This window comes from Lutra lutra, chromosome 10 (assembly GCF_902655055.1).
Source record: "Lutra lutra chromosome 10, mLutLut1.2, whole genome shotgun sequence".
NCBI lineage: Eukaryota > Metazoa > Chordata > Mammalia > Carnivora > Mustelidae > Lutra > Lutra lutra.
This window is the reverse complement of record NC_062287.1, coordinates 100,706,903-100,726,945: the sequence shown is the minus strand read 5'-3', so window position 1 is coordinate 100,726,945 and position 20,043 is coordinate 100,706,903. Positions and strand designations below refer to the sequence as shown.

At 35.0% G+C, this 20,043-nt stretch overlaps 3 protein-coding genes across 3 annotated transcripts; all 3 read right to left on the bottom strand.

Annotated features, from left to right (window-relative positions):
* Positions 1–767: 767 nt before the first annotated feature.
* Positions 768–1,726, bottom strand: LOC125078763 (olfactory receptor 5AL1-like). Its single transcript, XM_047691905.1, is given in 2 exon segments — positions 768–1,255; positions 1,258–1,726. Coding segments are annotated over 2 exon segments (948 nt in total). The 5' UTR covers positions 1,718–1,726.
* Positions 1,727–7,389: 5,663 nt separating this feature from the next.
* On the bottom strand, positions 7,390–8,352 carry LOC125079860 (olfactory receptor 8U9-like). The gene is given in 1 exon segment (XM_047693585.1): positions 7,390–8,352. A coding segment is annotated over 1 exon segment (963 nt).
* A 9,172-nt stretch (positions 8,353–17,524) lies between these two features.
* LOC125079859 (olfactory receptor 1044-like) lies at positions 17,525–18,465 on the bottom strand. Its single transcript, XM_047693584.1, is given in 2 exon segments — positions 17,525–18,348; positions 18,351–18,465. Coding segments are annotated over 2 exon segments (939 nt in total).
* Positions 18,466–20,043: the final 1,578 nt, after the last annotated feature.

Below are 20,043 nucleotides of genomic sequence, written 5' to 3'. Positions count from 1 at the left end.
CTATTATAAAAATCCACAAATTAACATTGGTGCAGCACTATTACTTAATCCACAGACCTTATTCTGCTCTGATGGACTTGTCTCATTTGTTAAAATTCAAGCTTGCTTTTTCAGTCTTCCTTTAGGTGTTCTACCAGTGTTGATGCCATTGCCCATGTGAGGTCACTAGAACCAACAATTCTTTTCAGATTCATCTTACTAGGAGTGCACATGTGTCTTTTATAGACAATGTTAATAATGTGGGTGACCTGGTGGTGGGTATTAAGAAGGGCACATATTACATGGAGCACTGGGTGTGGTGCATAAACAATGAATTATGGATCACTGAAAAAAAATTAAATTAAATTAAATTTTTAAAAAAGAAATAAAAAAAAAACCCTTTAGTGATCTAAAATAGACATGGTTTTTGCCAAGGTCAAGTTCATGAATTGGAGTGTTCAAATCAAAACTCCTCTATGGAAAAGAGATGGATTTTAAATGATCTATGGAACAATTTAACCTCTATTTGCAATCGAATTTATTTTATTTTCATGTCTTTCAATATTTTCAAGAGGTAGAATTCTCATGATAATAGAAAATAAAATCAGAAAATTAATGTATCCTGTGTTTTGATATGCGTTTGTTTAATATTATAACATTTGAAAGCATATTACTAATGGTAAGCTAATATAGAAATCTTGATGACTGTTTTTTTGATGTTGTTTCTTTTGTTTTTGTTTCATTTTTGCATCCCAACTCTGAGGGCTTTTGGTTAGATGATCAATCATTTATTTTATACTAGAAGACACCTTTTCCATAATTCTTTTCAAAGCATTTTTTACTTCCTGGTTCCTCAGGCTGTATATTAAAGGATTCAGCATGGGGATTACCATAATATAGAAAACAGAAGCTATCTTGTCGGTATCCAGAGAATGGCTTGTTTTTGGCTGCATATACATAAAGATGATAGTGCCATAAAATATAGTGATGGAAGTCAAGTGGGAGGCACAAGTAGAGAATGCTTTTTGCCTGCCTTCAGCTGAATTAATCCTCAGAATGGCAAATAGAATGAATATGTAGGAGATGAGGACAATAAGAAGAGAGAAAAGGGTATTGAAACCAGCAAGTGTGAACAATACCAGTTCTTTGATATCTTTGTAATGGCTTTTATGGCAGGCCAGACCAACCAGGGGAACGTCATCACAGTAGAAGTGATTTATTATATTTGAATCACAAAAAGATAAGTGGAATGTAAGGACTGTCTGTAGGAGTCCAAAGAACAGCCGTACACATATGTACTAACCACCATTTGAATACAGACCCTTCTGTTCATGGTAATGGTATAGAGTAAAGGGTTGCAAATGGCGACATATCCATCATACGCCATGACTGAGAGCATATACACTTCACAAACCACGAACATGATAAAGCAACACAATTGGGTGGCACAGGCAGGTAAGGATATTCTCTTAATTTCTTGGAAGAAGTTCACCAGGGTGTTAGGGGTAACAGAGGAGGTATAGCAAAAATCCACAAAAGCTAGGTTGCTGAGGAAAAAATACATAGGTGTGTGAAGCTGAGAACTGATATGAATTAGCATAATTATCCCAAGATTACCTATGACACTAATTATGTAGATCACTAGAAAGATCCCAAAAAGTAGGGCTTGAAGCTCCAGATTTTGTGTGAGTCCCAAGAGGATGAATTCAGTTATTTCTGAATTATTGCCCTCAGCCATGGAAGATGTGTAGAAGCATCTCATGTCATTCTCTTTAGAATATCCATGCTGGGTGATCTTCCACTTCTTGGATTAAGAATTTAACTCACACTTATTTTATGGTGACCATATTGGAAAGATAATCCTCACTGGTCCTATGGGCCATTCTTGGGTTTCATTATTGCCTGCTTTTGATTTGAAGGGCTTTGCTCCAGGCAGAAATTCCAACATTCTCAGTGGTCTGGGGGATTGATGAAGAAAACAGAATGTCTTGAATTAAATGTGGAATCTCATATATAAAATGAAAACCCAGTATTACAACCATAGCAGGAATAATATTTTAGTGATAAAAGAGATAGGGGCACATTTCAGTAATATATTACGATTAAATACTGAGCAAACCAACTCAATCGAGAATTAAAACAATCATGACTGTCACTAGACATTATCCGTGTGCTAGCCATGCAATAAAAGAAGGGGCAAAAATATTATTTATGAAGTACATGATGTTGTATTATGGCATCCAAACCAGTAAGTTCAGTAAAGAGATATTACATTTGTTATAATTGTGGAAGTCTTCAGCTTCAAGTCAATATAATAAAAATGATGCTATAATAAGAATATAAGTTCAAACAAATATGAAAATAAGGACACCTGGGTGGCTCGGTCAGTTCAGCATCTGCCTTTGGCTCTGGTCAGGACCCCAAGGATTGAGCCCTGTGTCAGTATCCCTGTTTAGTAGGAAGCTGCTTTTCCCTCTCCCTCTGCTGCTTTCTCTTTCTCATCATTTCTATCTCTATCTCTCACTCTCAAATAAAATAAATAAAATCTTTTAAAAAACAAATTAGAAGCACCTGGGTGGCTCAGTGGGTTAAGCCTCTGCCTTCCGGTTGGGTCATGATCTCAGGGTCCTGGGATCAAGCCCCGCATCGGGCTCTCTGCTCAGCGGGTAGTCTGTTTCCCCCTCTCTCTCTTTGCCGGCCTCTCTGCCTACTTATGATCTGTCTGTCAAATAAATAAATAAATAAAATCTTTAAAAAAAATTAAAATAAAAATAAAAAACAAATTAAAAAAACAAAAAAACACAAATAAGTGTGAAAATACAATTTTTAAGATTCTGTTTAAAATAATAAACACCTAGAGTTTAATTTAGTATTTAACTTAACAGACTCTTGACCTTGTATGTTCCTGTTGTTAATGTTTAAGCTGAGTAAACTCATAGTTTCACATTATGTATTACTGAAATGGTATTTAGGAAAGAAGAAAATTTTTATAAGTTAATTCAACAATGTAATGTATGCTGGGTAACCCTAAGTATATCTACTAAATACATTTGCAAGAATAGCCTAGACATTTCTTAAAATAAAGTGTAATGGATAGTTATTTACCATTACAGATAGTAAACTGTATTATAAATTGCAGAATGTAAAACAAAGTGGGAATCTGTGGCAGGACAGTGAATGATTATCACAAAAAAAGTGCTGATTTGTAGCATCTATTGATTTTCTGATTTCTATGGTGCAAATATTCCCACTGTCACTGATTTGAGGCTACAAACTTAAAGCCACTGAACATGGAATTGGGATATACAGATTATATCTTTTACAAAATATTAGGAGAGATACTGGTGGTACTTCTATACAAAAGTAGGTTAGCATTATAAGCAAAATCATATAAAATATTATTTAATAAAACACATGTATATTTATATTATACCATATGCTAGAGAAACAGAATCAAAAATGAGTCTCTCTTTACAATGTATTTGTATCTATAACTATAAATATCTCTCAATAGACTGATTAATTACAAAGAGAAAAAGTTCATTTTATAAAATATGAAAGGATTAGCTAACAATAAGTTGTTCACTAAATTGATCAAATTAAAAGAATGGTTATACCCAGGGTTGCTAAAGGTGTAGGAAAACAAAAACAACCTTACACATCCAAAGAAGGTGAAATTTGTCTTCATCTTTCTGGAAGACGATATGCTAGTAAGCATCAAAATTGTTTAAATTAGTCCTGCTGTTAATACAATGGTTTTAACGCTAAGCAATTAGAGAAATGCTAAAAGCATGCAAGTATATGAATGGTTTCATTTTTACCTACCCAAAACTGAAAGTTGTCTAAATATACTCTGATATTTATTCATTTATTGCACATCTCAGTAAAACATTAAGTAGTCATTCAAATGCTGAAATAAGTCTACATTTATTGATATTAAAAAATGTTCACAATATAGCAAGTTGAAAAGAGCAGCATGCTACACAGGTTATTTGGTGATAAATGATTTCTATATATGCACATCACATTATGCCCTATAGATATTTATACACAGAGGGAAAATACACAAACCATGTATGCCACAATGTTAACAGTAATTATGTCTATGAGGTGGTTTTGTGGCTTTTTCTTCTTACTCATTGTAATCATTCTTTACATTTTGCATTAAGTCTACTTCAACAAGCTTGATTTCAATTTCCTTTTTTAAAGATTCATTTATTTGACAGAGAGAGAAAGAGAGCATAAGCAGGGGGAACAGCAGAGGCAGAGGGAGAAGTGGGCTCCCCCTGAGCAGGGAGCCCGATGGATCCCAGGACCCTAGGATCATGACCTGAGCAGAAGGTAGAAACTTAACCATCTGGGCCACCCAGGTTCCCTTGATTTCAATCTGAAATGTACATTTCCATGTAACCATGCATTCCCCATCTATGAATACTGATAACTTAATTTTTCACATTGGTTATTCTTATAATTTGTGTTTACCTGGTGCCCATATGGATGTTTGAAGTGTTCTTAATCATTACTGTTAAAAATGACTTCACAATCCCCACGTTTTGGGGGGCAATATTTCACTGTGATATGTTGCAAAGATGGACTAATTTGTTAAAAAATTAAAAACAATTCTCCTCAAAGAGGACAAAACCCATTTACAAAATCATCAAATTTGAAGTGAAAATCATGACAACTATTTTTCTCTTATATTAAAATTGTTTGTCAAATCTCCAGATTTAATTGGAAGTTCTTAAATCTTACCTTGGGTGGTTTCCTAAATGTTCAACATTTTAGAATTAAGAGTAAGAAATCTAAAAATTATCAATTTAAAAAGTCTTTTACTCTGAAATGTTTTTATTTTAATCCATTGCCTTCTTAAATCCTAAAACAATAGATTCATCAGATGATATTGTTTTCACCTACTTATTGCTGAGGAAACTGAGAAACAATTTGTAAGTGGAGCAAATTGTGTTCTCATTCAGCCAATGTGAGACCCAGGCTTTTAGACTCCAAGGAATCCATGCTTTTTAATGGTACAGAGAATGCACCAGCCACCAAGACAGGAGATTGCGAATTCAAGGATATCAATAACAGACTTCGGGTATATAGCATACAGACTCACAACCTGCTGCAGGAGTTCTGTCAGAAAACAGGGAGCCACGGAAATGTTCAAATAGTAGGTAAATGTGTTTAAAGAAAAGAGAAGGAAAAAAACTGTTGAGAATCATAAGTCAGAGCAGCCAACCTGTGTCTCTATGATCCATCAAAGTAGAATCAAAAGTGCACACTGACAAAGGAAAGTTTAAATGTGATCTTCTCTCTCTGGCTGTTAATAACATCTTAGTCTTTTCTGTCATTAAGCATTTAAATGACCCCTAGATTGAAAAAAAACTATTAGTAAGCATGAGTTGCAAACTTAAAACCATTTTCCATGTAATTTAAAATTATAAAATGATGATTGGATTTCTTTGAAACATATACATACATATCTATATCTACATATAGATCAATCATCTTATCTATAAATATAAATGTACATCTATTTATCTATATCACAGTTACCAGTTGTGTATGGTAATACTTACTTATAAATTGCTCTCTCAAGTTCGTCAGTATACCTGGGACTAGAACTCAGGTCTTTAGGCTCATAGAAAGATAGAACATGATCTACAAGTACCCATTTACTATTACCCCTTTCATATTGTTTAATCTTTAAGAAGACTCCAAAACAAACACTATATGTCCTCATTTAATTGAGAAACTGGTGAAAGCCCACACATAGGCTGCATTGTCCAATGGGTTAACTGTGTTTTAAGCTAGACTTTGATTAATAAGGATCAACTTACACAAGGTTTGCCCAGCATAACTCTTATGATTCTTGATACTGGCAAAATGTTCTATAATGTTTCCATTGTTTTGAGTTAATTTATTTGGAATGGATGATGCCCTTGGGATGCAATCCCTGAATTACCTTATTTTTTTTTTAATTTTAGATAATTGGAAAAAATATATGAGATCTCATAGGCTTAAAAAAAATCAGTTTACTTTAGAGTCTTTTGGGGCCAAGCCAGAATTTCAGGTCAGTAGAAAGTTGTGTTGAAACAGTCAGATAGTAAAGTTAGGACGTATTATTATTCTCTTTAATAAAGGCAGTTTGTTAAATTATAATATGGAATGGTTTTGTATTATATATCTTTAAGAAATTAGCATATTAGGAAAATAATATTTACATTATGCATCTTTGCTTTTCACATGGGATATTGTTAATGTAGTCAGAGAATTCTGAACTGGGAATTTTGGAAGGTGGGATCAGAACTTCTGTCCATGTTCTGCCTAGAACTAGTTATATACCAAATTAATGTTTTTTTATGCATTTTTTACTTGAGAATTGGGAAAATCAGTAATTTCCTGTGGAACAAAAATTAATTATTTTTAATACACTTTCCATTTAAAATAAGAAAATGGGTATAAATTGTTATGGTTATTTTTACATCTGAAATCTCATTCTATGTGAAAATATTTTGAAAATTTCATTATATACTGAGCAGATATACAGAAATCACATTAAAAATAGACATTCTGGGCTAAAATTAACAAGTCAGGAAATGACAGATGCTGGCGAGGATGCAGAGAAAGGGGAACCCTCCTACACTTTTGTTGGGAATGCAAGCTGGTGCAACCACTCTGGAAAACAGCATGGAGGTTCCTCAAAATGTTGAAAATAGAACTACTCTATGACCCAGCAATTGCACTACTCGGTATTGACCCTAAAGATACAAATGTAGTGATCCGAAGGGGCACGTGCACCCGAATGTTTATAGCAGTAATGTCTACAATAGCCAAACTATGGAAAGAACCTAGATGTCCATCTACAGACGAATGGATAAAGAAGATGTGGTATATATACACAATGGAATACTATGCAGCCATTAAAAGAAATGAAATCTTGCCATTTGTGAAGACGTGGATGGAACTAGAGGGTATCATGCTTAGCGAAATAAGTCAATCAGAGAAAGACAACTATCATATTATCTCCCTGATATGAGGGAGAGGAGATGCAACATGGGGGGTTGAAGGGGTAGGAGAAGAATAAATGAAACAAGATGGGATTGGGAGGGAGACAAACAAACCATAAGTGACTCTTAATCTCACAAAACAAACTGAGGGTTGCTGGGGGGAGGGGGGGTTGGGAGAAGGGGGGTGGGGTTATAGACATTGGGGAGGGTATGTACTATGGTGAGTGCTGTGAAGTGTGTAAACCTGGTGATTCACAGACCTGTACCCATGGGGATAAAAATATATTATATGTTTATAAAAAATAAAAAATAAATTAATTAATTTTAAAAAAATAGACATTCTGACAGTTTTTTAAGAGGAAAAACCAGACCATGAAGAGAAGCCCATTCATACTTATTCAAGTCATGTCCTCAATTTCATGAACATTTTAAAAGCCTGGTTTCTACTGATGATAACTTTCTTCAGGGCATCTTTCACTTCCTTGTTCCTGAGGCTGTAGATTAAGGGGTTCAACATGGGAATGATCACTGTGTAGAAGACAGAGGCCATTTTGTCTGTGTCTAGGGAATGGTTTGAGCTTGGCTGTAAGTACATAAAGATGAGGGTCCCATAGAATATGGTGACCGCTAGCACATGAGAGCCACATGTGGAGAAAGCCTTGCGCCTGCCCACAGCTGAACGCATCCTCAGGATGGCAGAAATAATAAACATGTAGGAGACAAAGACAATCAGAACAGAGGAAATGAATGTGATCCCAGCACAGGCAAAGATCCAAAGTTGTTTGGAGTGAGTGTCTGAGCAGGTTAGCCTGAGGAGAGGCATGTCATCACAGTAGAAATGATTGATGATATTGGAGTGACAGTAGGAGAGACGAAAGGTAAGGATGGTATGAAACAGTGCCATCAGGAAGCTATAGCTGTAGGGGACAGCCACAAGCTGAATGCAGATTCCTGGGGACATTATGACCATGTAGAGGAGAGGGTTACAAATGGCCACATATCGGTCATAGGCCATGGATGCCAGCAGCAAGCACTCAGCGGTCATGAAGGCCAGGAAACAGCCTAACTGAGCAGCACATGCATTGAAGGAGATAACATTTTGTTTGTATAAGAAATTTCCAAGCATTTTGGGTGTAATGACAGAAGAGTAACAGAAATCGACAAAAGCTAGGTTGCTAAGAAAGAAGTACATTGGTGTGTTGAGTCTTGAGTCTGTTCTAATGACTAGGATCAAACCTAGGTTGCCTACTACTGTGAAAAGGTAGATAGATAAGAAAACCACAAAGAGTGGCTTTTTCAACTCCTGTTGATCTGTGAGGCCCATGAGAATAAATTCTGTCACCTGGGTTCAGTTTCTCTGGGCCATGTGTCTTTCGTGTACCTGGATGAAAAGAAGAAAATAAGATCTAGTTTAATTAAGTGTAATGTTTAGCTCCCTCACCTCCCCCACTGGAAGCTCTCAGAACCCAGTCCTCTTGGGTCTTTATGGAGACTTCACTAAGTAGCCATGACTGAGTCATTGGCCATTGGCTGATTCAGCTTCCAGTCTCCCACTCTAGGGTGGAGTCCAAAAGTTATGTCATTAACATAACAAGACACACGTTTCACCTTCATGTCTCTGTAGCATTTTCTGGAACTGTGAATGAAGACCAAATATATCAGAGAAATAAATATCTCTTATAAGTCGTTATATCACAGTTTTACAAAAAATATGAGATTACAGTTTCAATCATGGCAAAGCAATGACTAGTAATTGTGTCCCTTTTCAAAGCACTCAAACTTCCTTGGCTTGTTTGCTGAATTTCAAAATACAGACAATCTTCTGAAGGAATAAATGTAAATTTTTGATTGGGGCTAATTTAATTTATTACATCTCTGAGAAAGAAGATGCACTGGAGTTTCCAGCTCATTTAGCATTATTATAATGGGCGATTTCTCTTCTAATGACAGATAACTTTCAAAAGATGGCATTTTATTGGGATTGAAGCCAAGAAGAATAGTAGAAAGAACCCTGATACAATTGGGGTACCTGTATTTGAATTTGGCTTTGTTACTCTCTGGTCACATAAGCTTTAGGGTGGCAAAAATTCAGTTTGTTCCTCATTTTCTTAATCTATAAATGATCCTAATTTATATCTAAAAGGATTGTAAATATTAAGAGGAAGTTATTTATCCCCACTGCAGGACAGAGACAGATACATTTTAAAATAGAAAATATTGGACACCTGAGAGGCTCAGTTGGTTAAGTGTCTGCCTTTGGTTCAGGTCATGATCCTAGGGAGCTAGGATGAAGCCTGGCATTGGGCTCCCTGCGCAGCAGGGAGTCTGCTTCTACATCTCTTTCTATGTGCCCTCACTTCTCTCTTTCACCTTCTCTCAAATAAATAAATAAAATCTTAAAAAAAAACAAAATAGAAAATATCGTGTTAAAAAATTGTTCCCCTGATACATTAAAAGGTAGATGTCCAGAGAAGGCAGTGCAATCATTTTGAAAATTCACTGGCAGCAGGGTAGACAGTGCTTATGGATCAGGGTACAATACCTCCAGGTCTTAAAACACAGAGGTTATTGAATAAGAAAAATAGAAAAATCCTTAACTGTTGGATACAGGTAGCCATAAAGTTTTATGTGCAATATGTCTTTTAAATGAAAGACGGAGAAGAGTGCCTTAAAATTTTAGATCTTTAAATGTAGTTCCAGCAAAGCATAATTACCAAAAGAGAAATATATAGCATAACTAATATATTTTGTTATGTCAGGAAATAGTTGAAAGATTACATCATGAGAAGGTAGATGTTCTTCATAAAGCATAAATATAGAAATCAAAAATACATTTTTAAAGTGTTTATACCACTTTCTATGGGACGAAGACAATCTCTTGGATGATATTGATCATAGTTGCCAATCACCATTACACGAAATGAGTGGGTTGTTAAAGCTTTTAAAAGCCTGACTAGTGATCCTACAAATTTATAAATTCAGTTTTGAAGTAATTAAACAACTATTTGATTGGGGATATTGTTTCCAAGTCCTAAGATGCCGAATAAGGCTTTACTGTTTGGCAGTTGTAAGAACTTCAGTATCCCATTTTATCTTAAAGGGAGGGTATGCATATCTATGGAAATATCTTGGAAGGCATATTATATATGATCTCTTACCATCTAACTCATGATATTTTATATTCAAATTCCACTCCCATGTCTTCCCTCTGTTACAGCAAACACACATAATCTAATTAGAATGATTATGTTGCAGTCCTGAATTAACATGCCCCTGTAGGCTTCCTTACTTTCATATGTGCTTTTTCATAGGTGCTCTTCTCTACCAGGTGGATGGTGGATGGAGAGCTAGAAGGAAAACTCCGATTTATCCTTCAAGGTTTATCCAAATCCCACCTCTCCTGTAAAGACTTCCTTGATTTCTAATTTCCATGCTGCGTGACCCACCAGTTTTCTTTTTTGTGCTCCAGAAACATTTTATACATAACTCATTTTCATATCATCTCTCATTTCTGGCTGTCATCTGTTTTGATATATCTTCTCTTAATAGATTGAGACTCCATTCACTTTCCAATGTAGTCCTTTCTATACACTTGGTAGTGGGGTATCAAACATGACTTTTTCTAATAATATTTCAATACTTACTTCCCTTGCTTATAATTTATGCTATTTACTTATATCGAATACATTGAAGAAATATTGATGACTTGATTTTAATGTGCTCACGTATCATTCTTGGTAAAATGACTAAATTTCACAAAAAAAAAGAGGACATTTTTGATAAATTATAATCTAGTCCATTAAATACCTGACTTTTCCAAATGACATAATAGACATTATTTTGGATATCTCATTTTTTAAAAAAATTCATATTAATAATAAAATATATTTTATATAATGGCACATATACATAATGAAATAAGATTAGAGGAAACAGTTTTTACCTTTATTTCAGAAAATGCCACCTAAAATGTTTTATTCTAAAATCCATTCCATTCTATTCTAGTTCATTTTGAAAATACTCATTTTGATCCCAATTTTAAAGATAGTCTTCAAAAATACCTGGTAGAGGGTGTTCCTATTTCTTCTCCAGGTGAGTTTGGTCAATAGCCTGCAGGGTTTTGTCAGTGACTCTATCCCAAGGGATCTTATAAGAGTATGATGCAAGTAGATCATCAAAAAAATTACAGTCCATACCCCTTAGAGATCCCAAGGATAGAAATTAATTAACAAGATTCTCTGGCTTTGTGGAATTACAGATCTATAGCTCTTTCTTTAGTATGATATTATTTCCCTAACATTCCCTAATTTTTGACATTCTATTATTTATTTATTATTGTGTTAAGAGTTCATGTCGTTGGGGTGCCTGGGTGGCTCAGTGGGTTAACCCTCTGCCTTTGGCTCAGGTCATAATCCCAGAGTCCTGGGATTGAGTCCCACATCGTGCTCTCTGCTTGGCAGGGAGCCTGCTTCCCCCTCTCTTGCTGCCTGCCTCTCTGCCTACTTGTGATCTCTCTCTATCAAATAAATAAATTAAAAAAATAATCTTAAAAAAAAGAGTCATGTTGTTGTTGTTTGGTAACAAGGTTTAAATGTATCTTTCAAAGAAAGATAAGAGTTACCTTGTGAACCTTAGAACATATCTTTCAAAGAACTGTATAGCTAATTCTCTCAATAACTATTCCAGAATATTTTAACACATGGTACTCTTTCTTTGGCTTATCCTTTGAAATGCTCATGAAGCATTTGTTTCGTTTTTCAGGTTGTCTCTATCAGTTATTATTTCATTTCCTTGATGACTTGGTCTAAAGAGCACTTTTCTACATTGTTTAGTTAGTCCATCTGAGGCCAGAGCAAGAGTATGCAGGAAGAACACAGTTTTAATATTCACTGGAGGAAAATGCATTTACTGTGGACTGAATTGTATTGTGCCCTCTGCCCCCAGCATTCCTAAATTGAAGCCCTAACCCTGCAGTGTGATTGTACTTGGAGATGGGGCCTTTGGAAGGTGATTAGGATTAGATGATGGATTAGTGTCCTTGTAAGAAGAAACACCAGAGTACTTCCTCCTCCCCCTACACATGCTAAAAAAGAAGGCATCATGCAAACAAACAATAAACTAGTGGTCACCGACAAGCCTAGAAGATAGTTCCTACCAGGAACCAAATTGATCAGAAGATCGATCTTAGACTTTCTAGCCTTCAGAACTATGAAAAAATAAATTTCTGATGGTTAAGCCACTAAGTTTATGGATTTTGTTACAGCTTGAGATAAAAAAGCAGCATCTTTGTGGAAACAAAATAATCCTTGATACTGCGAAAGGTTTTTTTGGGGGGGAATTATGGAATTATTTCTTTTTTTCCAATATAGTGGATTAGAGGCCAGCATTTAACTGAGAATGTGCCAGATTTCTCAAATGTATCTTTTAGAAGTATCAAATAGACAGAAGGTAAAAAATACAACTGAAATTATACACAGTAACCTTAAAAGATATAAATGAAAAGGTCAGTAAGGCATTGGTGCAAATGCCTGGGGTCTTAAACAGGGAGAAGTTTATATCATCAAGGAATGTAACAGTGGGCTTCAGTATAGTGGTGGTGGTGGTGGTGGTGAGGTATTTAACATTATTTGTGAGTGATGCATCAACATATCTGGTTCACTGAAGACTAAAAAGAAGCAATTCCCTAAGGATCATAGCCTGACATAGTCACATTGTGTCAGTGTTAATTAGAATACACGTATAAGCAAGAACTATGTTTGAAATATTAAATAATTATTCTATGAATAATCAGTACTTAATTTTGTTTTAAGTTGGCAAACATACTTAATACAGATAGCAGATGCCCTGTCCTTATTTATATGCTGTTATGAAATGCCTTGGCTCGGTACCTGGGATTAGGATGTTAGAACAAAAACTAAGATATCTTCTAATTAATTCATGCATATAAGTAAATTAGATTGAATTCAAATGATAATGAAGAGAAGTTATTCACTGTGATTTGTTATCACTGTGTTTTTATAATGTTATTTAAACATTATTTTTTAAAATAAAATAAATATTAGTTTTATATATGTTATAAAAGGCTCTTCCCAGTGAATGTTTCATCTTCCCACTTTTTTTGCATTTTTTTCACATTTATTAAATTTTACTGCAGAAAGATTAAAAAACAAAATGAAAAAATTCCCTTAATTTTTAAATCTTTAAGTAAGAGTTGCTCAAAATAGTTAATCAAATTTGGGGGGAGGGGACAGAAACTAGGAGACACTCAGGGAAACTTCCAAACAGAAGGATCTGTTCTACATGTCACTAAGGGGGTGGTTCCTTGACTCTATGCATTCGCATCATTTGTCACAAATGCATAGCACCATGCAACATAACAAGTAAATTTTATATGTAAACAAATAAAAAATTAAAGAGACTGTTGGCAGATAACAGGAAGAAATGCATACTCTGATTAAAGCATCTAACTCTATTGTAAATATATGATATAAGCACACTGAAGTGTGGGATCAACTGGCCAAATTGACACTGGACAATGGTGTTTTGATTAGAAACCGAAATTATAGGCAAGGAACTGTATATAAACTCTGTATTTTAGTTTGCAAATTTATTTCTCATGGGGGTTCTAGTTAACAATTCTGAAATTGGCATACTATATCAGAGCTGAACAAAGAATTAATTTTTTTTTTTTAATTGGAAGAGTCTAGGTTTCTCACTGTTGGAGAGAACCTTACAGATAAGCATAAACTTAAGTCTGGAATGAATCTTGTGGCACTGCCTTAGAGTGGAAAATGTCAGAATGAACTCAGGTTTAGCTTAATACATACACAGAGCTCTCTCCAATCCCCCATTGGAAAAATTTTCCTCAAAATTATGTAGAGGGTTTTAGGGGGGAGGATGAGCCTGGTCGTGGGGATTAAGGAGGGCACGGATTGCATGGAGCATTGGGTTTTGTACATAAACAATGAATATTGGAACACTGCATCAAAAACTAATGATGTATTTTATGTTGGCTAACATAACACCATTAAAATAAATAAGTAAATAGACAAATAAGTAAAAATTACATAGAGTGTTGGTGATTTTCTCTTTTCTTTTTCTCCTTTGATCCTCCTGTGGAAGCTCTTGAAAACATGAAGTTTTCATGGCATATCCCATGAGAAAGTACAATTGGGACTCATTTGTCCCACATTCCTTCACAAATTGTAATAAGAGAGTGGTCTGGGAGAACTTGGGGTGGAGCCTCTGACAAATAAATATATTAATATAGCTGTTTAGAAATTTCCTCATATTATGGAACAAATTATAACAAATTATGATAAATGATGATGGTGGAGAGGCGCCTGGGTGGCTCAGATGGTTAAGTGTCCACCTTTGGCTCAGGTAATGATCTCCAGGTCCTGGGATCCAGCCCTTCATCTGGCTCCTTGCACAGCAAGGAGTCTGCTTCTCCCTCTCCCTCTGCATCTCCCCTCCACTGGTGCGTTCTCTCTCTCTCTCTCAAATGAAAAAAGAAAATCTGCAAAAAATAATGATAGTGGAAACCCTGGATCTCCAAACATGTTGTTAAAACTTCATTTATTTCAATAACATGTGAGATCAAATTTTAAATCAAACCCACATGTCAGTTTTTCTAATTCTATGTTTTCCCTAGCAGCATTACTGAAGAGAAGTTATACTTCTTAACACTTTGGAAAGAGCAACCATTTTCCAAGCAATATTACTCATTCATATCTCAAATTTTACAAGTGATGAAATACCATTTTAAAGTTAGGTTTTACAATTACAAAGCAATAGAAGCCCTGGTGAGCTCCAGGTCCTCATCAGTACTACTGCAGCTAATAAAACTGCATATAATTGGAGGTACAAGTGCACATAGTTGTTATAAGGAATAGAGGAGCCACAGACATGGGTCAGGTGCAGTACTGGTGAGAGAGACTTCCATTGGCAAAGTCAAACTTTTGAGATGCCTGTGAGAAAGTGGAAATCAGAGAATTATGGGCTACAGGGGACTATAGATGATATTTAGATCCATAGTTTTCAGACAGTGCTTTGAATGGTCATCTGATTCTACAGAGAGGACTCCAGTGTTGTTGAGTTGCCTGAAGGAATATGTTTGGAAAATGTGTTAATAAGAACAATAGGGCCAATCTTTGGTCCTCCATCCCATTCAATCAGAGGAGCCATAAATGGTATTGTTGTTATTATTAATAATAACAGGGTTATTATTATAAGAATTCATTTGTGACCAAAGTAATTCTGTAAAAGAAAACAAATTAAAGCCATATGCTTAGTACAACCCCATCATTTACCAATGAGAGGGAAATAATGGATTTCCAAAAGTAATTTTACTAGTGCTTCAATGAAGAGTCAGGTTCACACCCCCTGACATTGACATCTATTCATTTGTCTTCCTTCTCCTAGAAGAAAAGGGATCCAGAGTTTTGTGGCTAAGAATAAACTAGACCTGCCTAAAAATCCTAAAGATTTATTCAGACTTTTATTTTTTCAGTTTTGTCTTTAATCATCTGAGCCTATTTTGTGATAAGAAGAACTGGAAACACTCCCAAAAGACTCAGCATGCCGACAGTGACAAATGCCAAACAATTTTCATGTTTCAAGATAATTCGTTATCAAAGAGGCATTGTTTTCTGCCAAATTATACAAATAATGTAGTGTACAGAAATTGTAATACCATCTTAAGTTGAGTTTTCCAAAAAGGAGACAGTGAGTCAGTAATTTGTGTAAATGTAATTTATTAGGCATTATTCCCAAGGGCAGTCATTAAGTTGAGTAGGAAGTGAGGCCTGGAAAGGAAATAGACCAAGCACTGGTGCAGTACCAAAATCCCATAATAGGAACTTCAATTAGATTCCATGGGAGAGTTTTGGAAACAGGGTAGGTCACACTTTGCAGTTGCTCTAATGAATAGGCTAAGGAACTTGAGTGTTTATACTCCTGTGTATATAGCAGTAATTGGCTAAGGTCTATCCCTGGCAGGATGTAAATTCCCAATAACTTCATGGTCACCTGGAAGGCAGGCAAAACATCTTCACAAAACCTATATCATTCTCCATCTCAAGATGGGAAAACATCATGCAAATAAGGTAAGGGGATCACATGAGGCAGTGGTTATAAAAGTGTGGTCCTGGACAAGCAGCATCAAGCCATTTTGGGAACTCGTTGGAAATGGAAATTCTTTGGCTCCCCGAGAACTATTGAATCAGCAACTCTGGGGATTTGACCCAGCAATCTGTGTTTTAATGAGACTTTCAAAATGCTTGCTTAAATTCGAGAACAAACCAAAGTTGGTTCACAGAAGGAGCACTGATTGTATCCATTGCAGATACTATTATACTGAAGAAGTAATTTTAACACAAAAATTATGGTGATACTTAAATCCTAAATAATAACTGCCTTAAACCAGGTATACCTTTTAATAGGGAAGGTCCCTTTATGGGCTGATCACGTTGATGGGTTAGGTATATAACTTTGAGAGCAGAAGGTTGAGGGAGCTTGGGTGCCCTGTATTAATTGGAAAGAATGTTGAAATGTCCAGTGTAATCTGGATAGCTTATATTAATGTAAAAAAAAAGATTTTTTGATAAGAAATGGTGCCAGAAACAAAGGGGTGCATGTAATGAATGATAGTAAGAAAAAAAAGCAAAAAAAATTAGCAATTATGAATTCATGTATAACTTACAAAGGCACCCCGAAACATTTGAAATAAAATGGGCAGAGAAGAAAATTAAAACAAAATTTAACTAGAATTTAATAATATTCAACAATTGATTGAGTAAATAAAGAGAAAATTATCAAGGATATAGAAGAAGACTTGAAAAACACTCTCTACCACCTTGATCCAAATAATAAGTCTACAACAATTGTTTCAGAAACAATTGTTTAGGACAGGCTTTCTCAGTTGATACTATTAGCATTTTGGATTCGGTCAATTTTCTTCTGTGAGGGAATTGCCTGTGCATTGTAGGTGATTAGTATCATTCTCAGCCTTGATCTTCTAGGTACAAATGGTCTTTCTTTATGCCATTTTATCATGGTCAAAATCAATGATATTTCCATACATTGCCAAAAGAAAATCACTCCCAGTTGAAACCACTGACTGGCTTACCATTTTCTCTTGGCATTTAATTTGGAATATATTACTGAAGCACTCATAAACATAAAAGCACTTTTATGATCCTAAACCTGCTGTTCGAGGTGTCTACACTTCTGTCTGTTCTTGGCCAGTACCTAGTTATGTAGCTATCAGATGACATTAAAACTTAATATACATATTGGTTCATTTGAGAAATAACATGACGTAAATTCTTTTACAACTTTCTACATATAAATTCTAATTCTATGCCACACTTATTTACAAAGAATTCAGAGGATGACACTATTTTGCAGTGTTTATTGACCACCAGCTGAGATCAACACATTCTACTAGTTTTATTAACCAAGAGAAAAATCAGAGTGTGAAGGAAAGTCCACATTTATTTATTCAACTCTTTTTCTTTCTTTTTTTTTTTTATTTTTCATAAACACAAAGCCTGGTTTCTACTGATAACTTTTTTCAGGGCATCTTTTACATCTTTATTCCTGAGGCTGTAGATTAAGGGGTTCAACATGGGAATGATCACTGAGTAAAAGACGGAGGCCATTTTGTCTGTGTCTAAGGAATGGTTTGAACTTGGCTGTAGGTACATAAAGATGAGGGTCCCATAGAATATGGTGACCGCTAGCGCATGAGAGCCACATGTGGAGAAAGCCTTGCGCCTGCCCACAGCTGAACGCATCCTCAGGATGGCAGAAATAATAAACATGTAGGAGACAAAGACAATCAGAACAGAGGAAATGAATGTGATCCCAGCACAGGCAAAGATCCAAAGTTGTTTGGAGTGAGTGTCTGAGCAGGTTAGCCTGAGGAGAGGCATGTCATCACAGTAGAAATGATTGATGATATTGGAGTGACAGTAGGAGAGACGAAAGGTAAGGATGGTATGAAACAGTGCCATCAGGAAGCTATAGCTGTAGGGGACAGTCACAAGCTGAATGCAGATTCCTGGGGACATTACGACCATGTAGAGGAGAGGGTTACAAATGGCCACATATCGGTCATAGGCCATGGATGCCAGCAGCAAGCACTCAGATACCATAAACGTGAGGAAACAGCCTAACTGAGCAGCACATGCATTGAAGGAGATAACATTTTGTTTGTATAAGAAGTTTCCAAGCATTTTGGGTGTAATGACAGAAGAGTAACAGAAATCGACAAAAGCTAGGTTGCTAAGAAAGAAGTACATTGGTGTGTTGAGTCTGGAGTCTGTTCTAATGACTAAGATCAAACCTAGATTGCTACAACTGTGAAAAGGTACATAGATAAGAAAAGCACAAAGAAGGGCATCTTTAATTCCTTTTGATCTGTGAGGCCCATGAGAATGAAGTCCTTTATGTGGGTGCAGTTTATCTGAGCCATATCTTTTCAAGACATCTGCATAAGGAAGTAGAGAAAAAAGTTAAATTCAAGTTGACATTCCAATAAGTAGTATTTTTTTTACTTTCATATGTTGTAAAGAGGCTTCATTGCTAATATAGAGATTGTTCGCATTTTGAGATTCTGCGAATGAGATGGAGAACAGAAAGAGTTGTATGTGGGAACAGCCTATTTCTCTTCTCAAATGCAATGTGTATACAAAGGTGGGACCAATGGTCCCCTACAGTTCACAAATGTGAACCAATGGTTCACATTTTCTTGATTTCTGTTCAAAGGTCTTGTGCATTAAGCTATTCAAAATTATAATGTAACCTGTTGAAATGTGTAAGTTATTGTTTTTATGGGAAAAATATTAACATTAATAACATAAAGTAAAATAAATCTTCTGTAGTGGCATCACCCTGACAGATCTGTCATTGTACCTGTGCAGAAACAAGTCCACAATGTCCCAGTGCTGGTGGAAACACTGTGTTTTCTATTTTACTTTAATAATTTATTGCTTAAAGGCCCTTCTAGGTTGCAAAATAATCTTCATAGTTATGTTACTAATTCAAATACTGAAGGTGGGTAAATATGGAAGGTACAATGAGGTATTTATTGGCCACATCTGATCTCACTAAACCTTTATGTAAAAACCATATTATGTCCAAATTACAAGTGAGGAAGAAGAAATTGAAACAGTTAACAGCTCAAACAAAAGCAGATAGCTGGTCTGAATACAGTTAGTTAGATATCACACCCAAATGTTTTTGACTCAGGAGTCCTTATCTCATTATTATTTTGAAATTTTGCTTGCTACACATAGTGCACAAACTTCTTTATCTCTGAAGCATGAGCTTACATGAACAAAGGGAATGGACCCTCTCAATTTTTATAATATAAGATATATTATATTTTACTGTAACCTATGTTATGTTACCATATATATTTAATATAATTAATATAATCTGAATTATATTACATAAGCATCTTATATAATTTACAGTGAGTTATATATTATAAATTATAATAGTTTATAAATTGATCCTTTTCAAGAGATTTGGAAAACTATGTCTCTATAAATCAATTTATATTTCTTTCAACTTGTTTATCTTTTATTAAGGAAACATAGATTTGAATTGTGTCTCATATGTTAATTTCCTTTTTCTTACTTTAAAATGGATCTCTATTTTTCTTATTAATTTTACCCAAATTTCTTTATTTTTTATTTTACAGGATTTATAATTACTGTGATTTATTATTTTGAAATAGAAAGTATTACTGTGCATTGCCCATGGAAAGTTAGATCTCTCTATATATGCATCTATATAATTCTGCTAATTTTTAATCACTGGGTATTTAATCTTTAGTGGTCTGTAAAATGCAGATAATGACATTATCTAAGTCAGAAGACGGGGACAGATAGTTCTTGGCATTAGTGATTGACTTTCATATGCTTGACTTTCATAATTGAATTATTGAGTATCTAAAATTCATGGAAATTTATCTTAGTAAGGCATAAAAATTATAGAACCATATTCTTACTATTAATGTCATCTCTCTTTTCCTTCTCTCTCTCTT